At 36.7% G+C, this 12,296-nt stretch overlaps 1 protein-coding gene and 2 long non-coding RNA genes across 3 annotated transcripts; all 3 read right to left on the reverse strand.

Annotated features, from left to right (window-relative positions):
* Positions 1–641: 641 nt before the first annotated feature.
* On the reverse strand, positions 642–2,126 carry LOC118433641. The gene is made up of 3 exons (XM_035845794.1): positions 1,628–2,126; positions 1,071–1,564; positions 642–990 (listed from the first exon to the last, which is right to left on the reverse strand). Exons 1-3 carry the CDS (start codon positions 2,065–2,067, stop codon positions 704–706), a joined length of 1,221 nt encoding a protein of 406 aa, XP_035701687.1. The 5' UTR covers positions 2,068–2,126; the 3' UTR covers positions 642–703.
* Positions 2,127–8,005: 5,879 nt separating this feature from the next.
* LOC118433643 lies at positions 8,006–9,129 on the reverse strand. Its single transcript, XR_004833481.1, has 3 exons — positions 8,744–9,129; positions 8,437–8,681; positions 8,006–8,359 (listed from the first exon to the last, which is right to left on the reverse strand). It is a non-coding gene; the product is annotated as an uncharacterized LOC118433643 (long non-coding RNA).
* A 1,081-nt stretch (positions 9,130–10,210) lies between these two features.
* On the reverse strand, positions 10,211–11,510 carry LOC110862687. Its single transcript, XR_002549212.2, has 2 exons — positions 11,385–11,510; positions 10,211–11,163 (listed from the first exon to the last, which is right to left on the reverse strand). It is a non-coding gene; the product is annotated as an uncharacterized LOC110862687 (long non-coding RNA).
* Between the last annotated feature and the right edge of the window lie 786 nt (positions 11,511–12,296).

Raw genomic sequence — 12,296 nt, forward strand, 5'->3', positions numbered from 1 at the left:
AATTTTCATTTCTCGCCGCCATCCAAAATTCATCATTTATATAACTCGTCTCAATATCATTCCCGGACCTCCTCTGCACATCTATCTACGACCTCCTAGGGACATGCATTCACTGGACATTTGCACATCCTCACAATATCCTAAGGTCGTCATAGATCATAAGTAGGTCGTCCTTAGGATGAACTGAACATCATTTTCAGACATCCTGTAGAATGACATAGGATATATGGTGGCTGCTTGGGACCTTACATAAATACATAGTTCGAAACATCTGTTAATGATTATTCAAAATTCCAATTTGTTTAGAGTTGTCGCGCGTGCATGATTGTGCTTAAATAAATAAATTGTCAAATTTAGTGATCGAATTGATTGAAATCAATCGGTTATGAGTAATTTTTAAATTTTTAAATCACAAATTATCTAGATATGCTCTTGATGCTTATAAATAAATAAGTTCTGCTGGCTGAATTTTTATGTGAGCAAGGTGTGTTAATAAAAATCTTGTGTGAAATTTAAAGGTCAAGAAAGATAATATATAAATATTTTTATTATCCACTCAATTCTGAAATCAATAAATTTTTCATTATATACTTCACATTTCCTAGTAGAAGGTAAACATTACACAGCTAAATTACCATAAGAAGATTCATCCATTCAGGGCGGAATTTCGCTTCCTCTTTCCTCCATCTTTCTTAACTTCCCATTAAAACCTTCCCGAAACCCTGACTCCCTTCATTTCCAACTTTTTCAACCTCTCCAGAAACATCTCCCTCCCCCCAGTCCACTTCATGGTTACACAAACCTCCTCCAGATTTGGAAACAGATCAAAATTTCCAACAAGATTCAACACCTCGTCCAATTCTTCGACATAGTTCTCCTCTACAAGTTCAAACCTCCGTAAATTCTCCCGTTCGTGAAAAACTTCCCGAAAAAAGATCTCCATTCCGTTAAACTGCTGTTGGGTGGCCCAGTCTCCCTTCTCATTTCTGGCTGAAATCAACACCAAAATCGGCTCTCGTAGTCACGCATAAATATACAATAACCATCCGCACTTCTTTAAAATTATTTACCTCTATCCACCCTGACCACAATTTCCGTCAGAATATCGCGTGGCAATTTTATTTTCCACACGTCCCACCCAGCCTCTGCCATGTGGGCGCCCAACTTCACAAAATACCTAACAGGTTTCGCCCCTTCTCTGTATTGCGGGGGGAAATACTGATCCCTATCCCAATCTCCTACCGTCATGGATTCTATCGCTCCAAATAGTGCGTCGTCTTTACATAAATTTGAACTCGCCGGCCAAAAGCTGCCAGCCTTAACGCCAAAAATCCCAACGCCGACGGGACCACAGATTCTGCACAAGTGCAAAATTTCCTCTATTGATGTCAAAACTCCGCAAAATTTACGTCTTTTATCAACACCGTTTTCATTAGTTTGCTTAAATTCTATGGAAAATTTCCCAGTATTTCTCGAATTTTGAAATCGAGCTGTCAAATAATCTTCGAGGGCAGGTAAAACTGGAGTATGCCGTCGATACCTAGTTGCCATGGAAATTCGTCGGCTGCAAAAATAAATAAATAATTTACAAATTTACAATATTAGGGTACGAAAAAGACTTATTTACAATTCTTCCGTCCAAATGGCCAACCATCTCAAATTCGGCGCCCACTTCAAAAACTCCCCAACCACGCAGCTCGGTTTAATCTCTAAAACCCTCAGATTTTCCAACCTTGTCGAAACACCAATTTCCAACTCCCCCACCTTACGCGTTACATAAACACGTAAAACTTTCAAATTCCGCATCGAACTAAAAATCTCGTTTAATTCTCTGATTTCAAATTCCGCGCGGAATCCAAAACCAATTCTTTTAATTTTTCCCGCCCCAAACGTCTTTAGCAGCGTGGTCAACAGATTTCTCGGGTGGTCAGTTATCTTTGATGCAATTCTAAAATTCGTCCACCGTGTAGTCGAATCATCCTTAATTTTGGCAATGTCGCCAATCTCCTTTATGCAAATCTGGATCTTCTCCACCGCCGCACGACTATTAGTAACAAGTCGACACATCTCACTTGAAACGGAGCGCAACTGGACAATAGATTCGCCATCCAAATATTTCAGCAAATATATTTTCACCTAAAGAACCCAACAATTTTTAAGTTCCCCATTTTTTAAATTATTCGCAATATTTTCTAAAATCCCAAACATTTACCAATTCTGGCATACTATTCCAGTCGCATGAACCACTCGACGCCATTTTAAATACAACAAAATTCGTAACCCTGATTGGCTCAAGCTCTACATTAAATTCAAAAAATGAACCCATTCATTTAAATCAATGTGACTTTACAAACCCCAAAAAATTCCGGGATGGCAATTATGTGACAAGTATTCATACTTAAATTACTTACTTATCAAAATACAATTAATTTACCGGTTTACATTAACCCACTAAAACCCTCTAAATTATCCAAAGAGTATAAGCTCACGAGGACGACTGGTTTTTCCGAAGTGGGAATCTGGCTACTTCTTTTCTAACAAATCACTTAATTATTTTAAGAAGGCCTTCAGCAATGTACAATCACATCTGGGATAGACCCTTCAAAAGTTCCCTTGAGAATGTCCCTTCACCCAACTCAAAGGAAAAGATTAACGATCTATAATTCCTTTATTTCGGCCATGAACGCAAGATCAACCTTTTCCTTTGAGTCGAGTATAAATATACATTATAAATACAAGAAACGGTCTAGGAAAGTAGTTTTATTACCCTTACCTATTTAGATTTTACGAGGAAAAGCAATGCTTATTCTGCACACAATTTCCAAGTTTTAAAACTTTTGTAAACATTTCAATAATTCATTTAAGGTGTTCACAGTAACCGATTATAATCGTTTCATGTATTATAATCCTTATAGATTATAATCGTCTACTGTGAGTGCTCATGATTCTTTACACCGATTTAAATTTGTTTGCTACATATTTTCCATAGTTACTGAAATTTGCAGGTTATTTTTACAAAATAAGCGATTATAATCCAAAATAATCGTCTCTGGTGACGATCCTTTTTTTGTGATTATAATCCAAATTGATTATTTTTCTTCCAACTAGAAAATAGCAGCAGAATTTTTAACATATGTCTAGATAATTAGACCTATCTGGATTAAAAATTGCGATAATGCGGTAATTGAGCGTACCGCAACCATTTTTACTGTCATATCCAAAAAATCTTATTATAAAAAAATATTTCTTACTGTCCCCCGTAGCAGATGGATTTCACATTCGCCAAGAAAAACTGGTACGGCGTCAGATCCGCCTCTTTCGTCCGGAATATCAACCCACTCCCATCAGCGTTAGGTTCCGTGTAGAATGCAAGTTCTTGAACCAAACCCAGCGAAAAAGAGAGGCAAAGAGCGAAGGAAAACAATTTAAGCAACATTTTGACAAGATTTGTCTTTCCTGTTAAATTAAATTAAATTAAGTCAGAAATAGACTGACAAATTTAAACAAAACTGACCCCATTTTATATCTGAACCCAAAGTATTTGTAGTACGTCATACATTTATGCAATGTGTCCATTAATTTATTTGATAAGGGGAGGAATTCCCATTTTTAAATTTCTGCTTAGCCCACACACTTACTTATACACAAACTAATCAGGGAAACCCGATCATAAATACATCAATTACGTCAACTATGTATACATTTTATTGTAATATTTACCCGTTATTTTAATTGAACACCTAGTAAGTTCGTGGAATGAGATTATATTCTCAAATTGTACACTATGTAATGCTCAGGGGGTTGGAAAACAAGACAGCAACTGACACATCTCCATAGCTCGCAGAAAAAGGTCCATGGTCCACTTGGACCAATTATTTTTGGTCCACAGTCGACGAACAAAAATTGGTCCATGAACCACACGGTCCATGCACGTCTCATTGAATTGATAAGTGAAGGAATTCCCATTAAAAACAGTATCCATTTTCTTATATCGCACCTGAAACTGTCATTTTGTTACATCGCGAATTAATTTAATAAACTCAAAATTAATCATATTGCGTAGAGAATAAACATAATTAAAATTATCTCGCAATTAAACATCAAGTGGGTTCGTGGAATGAGTTTATCTTGTCCAATTTACAGCTTGTACTGCTCCATCTTAAAAAGAATGACGCAATGAGTATCAGGATAACATACAACCAATTCTGGATAAATTAATTCCCCCCTAATATTACTTCTCGTCACAATGTTACCACTGCGATTCTTCCCAATTATTAAGCCGACAGGAGTAATATAAGTAATTTTGGTCCCCCTACGAACACCAGCTAAGACAGGATTAGGTAATGTTTTAATTAATAGTTAACCAAACCAAATTAGTAACATTTAGAAAACTATAGAAATTCAGACACACTCTTAGAAACGTTGTATTGAATGTGACTCTACCGAGATGGTATTAAACAGATATACCATATTGGTATTGAACCGGTATTAAATTAATATGGGGTAGTAATACTTCTAATACCACCCAATATAAACTATTTTACCGCGTAGTATTAATTTCATACCGGATCAATACCATGGCGGTAGAGTCACCTATCAATACAAGCGGTTATTGAGTGCAGATACCAGGACACAAATCCCTAATTTGATTTTCACTCTTCTTCACAGCCATTCATAGTAAGATTTCATATCAACTAATGATAATTACTGCCGGTAATTCACACCCAGCAGAATTTTGCAGAACAAATTTTATTATTATATCACAAACCAATTAATTTATAAAAGATTTCGCTTTGAATAAATAAGTCGTTATCAACAAATACATACAGGATTGACATTTTACGATAACACGAGCCAATTCCCTGACCATTACATAATTATTTACATTCAACTGAGTATAAATTCCATGGATATTTTTTTCAATTATCTCAAGTGAACATCAACTGGGTCCAGGTACATACATATTATCCTGACACAGGTAACACTACTTACTGCCCCTTCGGTGACGGTATGATGCAATAAGAACTCGTATAAAATACAACCAGTTGTTAACAACGTCATTAGTCAACTCACAGAACAATTATCGTCACAATGTTCCTCTTACGATTTATTTCTTTCGCCACTTGCATCTACTTCGTAATTGGTTTTATTCAAGAGGTGACATTCTACACAGGGCCGGTTCTGGAGGAAATGCGTTTAGATTCCGAACTAAGGAGGCAGATCTCACTCCACTCTACTCGGAGTTATTGAGGGACGTCAAGTCTTACTGCTTGACTGGATGGTATGCAATATTTAAAAAACACATGCGAAAGTTATATTAAGTCAGGTTTCTGTTCAGCGATGACTTATCTCACGATAAAACGAATTTGAGATCTGGCATAAGTAAGGCACTCGAATCACGACTTATTAACCCACTTAATTAGAAAGCAATAACTAATTCTTTAATTAATTAATTAATTCCTAATTAAAGTACTTCCTTACTTGAATATTTACTCTATGTAATTTTTTTTCCTAAGAAAGCACATTTGGCGGATATGAATTGTCCCGCCCATTTACGATAGTTTTGGAAACACATTTTTAGTTTAATCAACGTCACACAAAGTAGAAAAACAAATTCTTTAATTTTAACTCCTAATTTAACTTTCCTAGGTGGATGGGATTCAATTCGACAAATTTCGAAACCTCGCTGCTCTTTAATCAACGTGATCTGGATGGGGCTACGGTGTGTAGAAATCTCACGCTTCCTCCTATAATGTCTCTGCGGCATGTGGGACCCTTGGAAACAGAAGCCCCTTCTATTTCCATCTACAGCGGAATTAGTAACTACATTGCTGGTGAAGTTGAACGAACATTTATAGACTTAGCTGCCACAAATTTCGGATATCTTCCTAGTGGTGCCATCCTTACGGTCAAGTTGGACTGTGTTCGAAAACGAGGATTTTTCCGGAAACTCGACATGCATTGAAACATTGGAGTTAATTGAATACTTCTATCTAGCTAACACTCCGACACGATCTATCGTCAAGGGATGTATGGATCGATTCAATTCGATGGTGTCAAAACTTAAAGACCTATAAAAAATGAATCGCTGAATGAACTCTAATGAAATTTTGAGGAGTTATAGATCTATATATTGACTAGTTATTTCGACCCCTCAATGGCCAATATACTCCGTTCCGTCCGATGGAGCTAAGGTTTTTCCTGAAGGACACCATAAGGGCTCCGCCACTCGTTTTGTCCACTCATTTCAGAATTTCTCGCATGATTTTCGCAAATTCTTCGAAAATTTTTGTTAGTTTTTGTCGTCTAGAACATCCTCTCTTGATTAATGCCCAAAATCATTCAATTGGGGGCGCGTGACCTACGTTTGGAGCATTACCTTTTTTTTGCAAAATCAACTTTTTGGGATCGGCAAGCGTCGGTGACAGTCTTGGCCTTATTGGGGCCCAACATGTCCTGTCAACACAAAATATCCCTGTTTTTGATGAAGGGGATCAAGCTCTTCAAGATGCAATGTATCGTGTGCAATTTATAATTTAATATCTTGGTGATACTGGATGTTTCTTAAACCCTTCCATTTTCATCCAACGCGCGACAAATCGGATACTTTTTGAGATATCTTTCCTTAGGATAGAATCTATATTTTAATTTTGCATTTTTTTATTAGCACATTAGTAGTACTTCAAGAAATTAACACTTTCGGGAGCCACAGGGCAGTAGGTTTCGTCATCCCTGACGAATAACCTAGAGATACTTTGCTCGAGAATTTTTTAATACATTTTTCGACAGTTGGATTTGGAATTACTTTTTGATGTTAGTTAAATTTTTGGACCTAATTTGATTTATACATCTTGAAGCACAACTTATTGGCTTCAATATAACGCACATATGATCTTCATATTCCTAACGTACTGGCTGCAAAGCGGTTCGTTGTGTTTGGGTTATTGGGGTTCGCGTCTTGCAAGCTCTTCATTTGTTTCGGGGACCCCAGCACATCTGGATGACGAATTTTTCTTTTGAAATTAGCGTTCCCCCATGCCTAATATATGTGTAATACACGACCAATTGTGGGAAAGTGTATTCTTTGGACTAGAAAATTTTGACGCGTTTTTTTTTCGGTCGCGAAGCCATACTTTTTAGCACGAGTGGCAAACTCGATTTGCAACTTGTCCTGATGTTTTGGCTACCATTTTTTACCGGATTGAGATAACTTGATTTGGTTTTCTGATCCGTGTTGCTGATGAAATTTCACGTTAGATACACAATATTTCAAAATTTAAACATTCCCGCCAACAAAGATAAATGGCATGGGGAACTTGACACCTTTGAATTAAATCGATCCATAACTCCAAATATCGGAGCGTGCATTTTGATAAATCATTAGGCGCCTCGGTTGGTTCCAACGGAATTGCGTGTTTGATTTTTACCCAAAGTTACTAATATTTGTTGAAGATATTAAAACTTATTTGCAATAAAATATGAACACATATTAGTATTTCATTTATATTCATCATAACCTAGTCCCTCTTGAAATTATTTTGTGTCCATATTTACGATTAATGATTTTAGGATTAATATTCTCATTTAAATTTACAAAGCTTGACTAGACTTTTAAAAAGGATGCAGGCTACTTTGAAATTAAAGTTACTTAAAATGATTTTACTTCCAGTGTACCCTTCTTCAGACAATATTTTTGATTAAGTAACCCTTCTATGAATTTTCGATGAACATGTATTGCGGTTATTAATATTTTTTTAATGATTTTTTAATTTATGTTGCCTTGTCATTATAAACATCATAATTGGTGGAAAATAATCGGAAACGTATAATTATAATTATAAGTAACGTTATACCGATAAGCCATACCAACGATAAGTCTCTACAGATTACCATACCGGACAAGAAAATGTAAAATAAATTTCCCGCTTAGGACTTGACGAATTACATGGTTTTTGAGCAAGTAACATATAAAAATAACTCGTCTACAAAATGTATAAAATTACGTCATAACATATTCAGCATTATTTTTATTTAGCGAATTATTTTAATAGCGTTGTACATAAACATAATTTGTTGCAGACAATTCATTTCCTTCCAATGGTCATCATTGCCCTAAAAGTCCCCTTTATAATTCCTCTAATGAACTTCAACACAGTCAATCGTTTAATTGTGAATACACCGTCCGCCCCCACTTTCAATGGTCGACATGCCTTTCTCGATTTTGACAGATATTTTCTTTCCAATGTATTTCTACATTTAATTTCCTTCCAAGATTTCAAAGTTCTCTGCGATAATTGGTAAAAGTTCCCGGACACGTGGAGGAATGAAATCCAAGGGATTAGAACTACCGCGCTCCAGACTATGAGAAGTATCTGAGATTTTAAATTAAATCCCCGCCTAGATTCTAAATTAATTTAACAATTCATCATTTCTTACCCTGGTTAACGGATTCAATTGGTCCCAGTACTTGATTACAGAATAATTGCAAAATAACGCAAACTGCCCCATGAACGCGTGCATGACAAGCAACCAGAATCCATATATTGACATGACTTGTTTGAATATCATCTGCACACTGATATACTCATGAATTAAGTTGTAGGGTTGTCGAAGTGATCGGTACGTCTTGTAAGCCCTCGGTTTTACATAAAATCCAGAAACCAACATTGTGTAGCCAGAAGCTGTAAAGTTTTAACATTCCTACTTTAGATATTTTACTCATGGGTGTAAGCGTAAGTAATACATAAATAGGGCGCGTTGTTAGCTGGAGTTTTTGCATTCCTTGCGGTAGAAACGAAACACCGGCAATCAATTGTCCCCAGATTTGACAAAATTTTATTCCCAGTTCGGTGACACTCTTCCAGGATTCAGCCACAACGTGTTTGCTACCGCATGCGGTGACAAATTGTATCCGAAGTGCATAGCGTATATACTAGAGGAAATGTTGTGAATAAATTATTTTGAGTGTATTTGTTAACTTCTTTTCAGGATATAATGCAGATGATCAAGTACGATGAGGAGGATGGATGCCTACTTGACGCCATCTACGAGTGCCCCAGTCCACCAGACACGACCACGCCGGCGACCTACGTGACCACTTGTACCGCCATTGCGGACAATCATAGATCTTGCGCCACCACTGATCAAGGTCAAGGAATCTGCGAATTTCACAGTTCCCAAGGTTAAATGGATTCACCGGATGCAGTGCAATTCTACCGAACTAATACAACTATGTTTTCCACTTTAAGCCCTTCACTATTATGAATTAACTACACATTGTAGGCACCTTTTAGCGAATAAATTTCGATATAAAAATTATGATTGGAGTTTAGAATGAATAATTTAGATGTCAATTACACTTGGAGCTCTAATCGGGACACAAATTTATACCAGTCCACTAAAAACTTTTTTTAACTGTATAAACAATGTTTAGTTTTTTGCTGGTTGTTTCTAGCATTTCCTGCACTGCACATCAAGAAATGCTAGAAGCCAGAGCCAATTTCGAAATCATTAGCCTATTTTGCATGAAGCGACAGATGCAACGCAATATGCAACCCAACTCACCCCGGTTGACCCTATGTAAATTATAAATAATAAATTACTACATAAAGAATTTATTGCATTGCATTGCATAGATATTTATCTGCCCTGCAAATAATCTGGTATTAAAATTCAAGCCGTAGGGATCCATATACATAAATATGATTCCCCTGCCGTGGTGTACATAGTTCTCACCAAACTTATAATATTTACCAATTAAGTACAACTGACGTAAATGTAAAATGTAAAATCCTTTTTAACGCAATTAGATATCAGATATGCGAGATTTCTCTCTTTATATAATCTGATTTTAAATCCATGACGTACCCTGTCTCACATACATGCATCTCCCATTTACAAATCTCAAATTATTTACAGGGTGATCTTCTTCCTCTCCCTCTCCCACTTTGCACAAACTCACTACACTTTTGGCGAAAGGTCCTCTCACTATTGGGGCGTAACTCCCAAGGGCTGGATGATTCGGAAGGGCGAGACCATTATGTTAGTGAGAACATAAACTGTGTGATGATGACCTGGTTGGCGTGAGAGGATGGCGACTATTACTATGTAGTGTGTGCAAAGTGATGGCGATGGTGTGATGATGGCGACGGCGGTGGTGGGGGCGGCTTGGCGAAATTAATGGTCGCAGATTAGACAAGTCGAGGAGGAGTAATTTGCACAAATTTAGGGTTTAATGGTCACAGTTTCAAATTATTGTTACAATGGGTGATTCTCTAATTTAGATTGTGACGGCCGAATGTTCCTCCTCGAGCACACAAAAGAGAATGTTGAAAGCTTTGCACAATTATTATTAGGAGAGTCGGCCTGAGGGGCCGACTCTAAATTAAATACACCAATCACAAGGTGGACACGCACACACACAATTACAGGTCATATTTGAAGGTTAACAAGTTTGGAGAGGAAAAATAATTTACAGGCAGACATAGCAAATTAAATAATGGAACTGACGGCTACGTGTTTACATATTTGACGTTCCTACCCAAATCTCACCCCACCTCACAAAAATCATATATAACGCGACAACAGGTTCACTTTTTATATAATATCTACATAAGGCTGCATTATTATATTTTGGGCACGAAATTAAAATATAATGCAATTTTTACTTTTGGTCGTGGAAGTTTCAAACTTTGTGTTAAATTAGCTTGGAGAAAACACTCATGTACGTCTATAGTTCATTATACGGTCACCAAACGGTCAATAAAACGGTCAATAAAAATGTGATCGTTCCAAAATATTTATATATGATACCATAAATCAATATGTATTTATTACAGTTTAAAATTAAATTTGATTATCGGTCGTCAACAAGCATTCACATAAATGGCACCCTTTATCAACAGTGCCCAACACACCCCGCCGCCGCGCCGCGACAGCTGATCCCGGAACAGGATCCACCAACACAAGTCGCAGTCTCACATGGCCCCTGTCGCCCCGTGTAGCACCAATTCCCCGACGATCCCGAACAGTAGCGCCAACACCATCCTGCAGGCGCCCACTTCCTGCTGCATCCCGAACTCCCCACCTGCCCCTCCGTTACCGAGACGACCCCCACCAGGACGATCACGCACAGGAAGACAATTTTAGTTGATTGGTGCATTTCTGAAAATAAAATAAAATCAAGAGCAATTAACACTTTGTCTGGCAATGTTAAGAATTTACTTTGTTTTATGATAATTCAAAAAATTCCGCCAATCTCGCTTCTATAAATAAAGTGCAAATTATGAATAAAACCATTACACCAGAGATGACTTCGTTCCAGCCTTTTTAAACCTATAAAATAATAATAAATCCTACACTAAATTAAGAAATTTTAAACGTACTAGTCCCGATGATTCGAATTGATTTTCAATTTGGTTTTTATTATTCAAGTTTTCTCTCACTTGCCCAAACTGGTTCTGATATTCCCTGTCTTCCCAGCTGTTTTTATACCGGATAGTAAATATAATGCATAAATCCATAGATAATTAATATGAGTAACACTTGGCAGTGAAAAATCTACGTGCTTCAGAATAACAATATCCTTCCGAGAAAATGAGCCGGTCCCGACAGATACATATTACGTCGTCGTACCAAGAATTCAGTTACATATTTATGCATTAGTGGAACACTGCAGGCGCCCAGGGATCATTGAGGGCAACGAAATTTCTGTCCCCATACCGTTGCAAGTTTCTTACCAAAAAAAATATTAATTTCAAAATTCTTTGTCAGAATAAAACTGCGTGAATATTTTCCAACACTTTACATTTTAAGAAGTAATTTCATAACTATCTCTACATTTTTTCTCTTCGAATTTTATTACATGACAAAGATACTATTTTTCGCATCCCAGGACCGTATTGTTAGGTTTTTCATATCATTCAATATTAATGCGCCCAACTTCCGCGGCCAATTTAACACTATTAAAAATTATAATTCATTAATTCCGCGTATCAGACACATCTGGAATTAAAATTTTGTTATTTTCCACCGAATAAACTTAATGACTCAAGATCACACTTTAATGTGGACCATACTAAAGCGAAGTAAATAGGTCCTGGTTGTCATAAATATTTGTACTTACCAAGCCGGAAACTATTTCTCAATATCGTCGCACTAATTTGTCAAACAAGTAAATATGTTCCCCTTCTGAATATTTTAATAAAACCTAAGTGCATACTTACTTTTTAATACGACCATATGACATGAAGCCAGAATTTACAGACAATTTGTCCCATTCGCTATTTATGACCCCA

The sequence above is a fragment of the Folsomia candida genome, unplaced genomic scaffold, assembly GCF_002217175.1.
Source record: "Folsomia candida strain VU population unplaced genomic scaffold, ASM221717v1 Fcan01_Sc065, whole genome shotgun sequence".
Classification (NCBI taxonomy): Eukaryota; Metazoa; Arthropoda; class Collembola; order Entomobryomorpha; family Isotomidae; genus Folsomia; species Folsomia candida.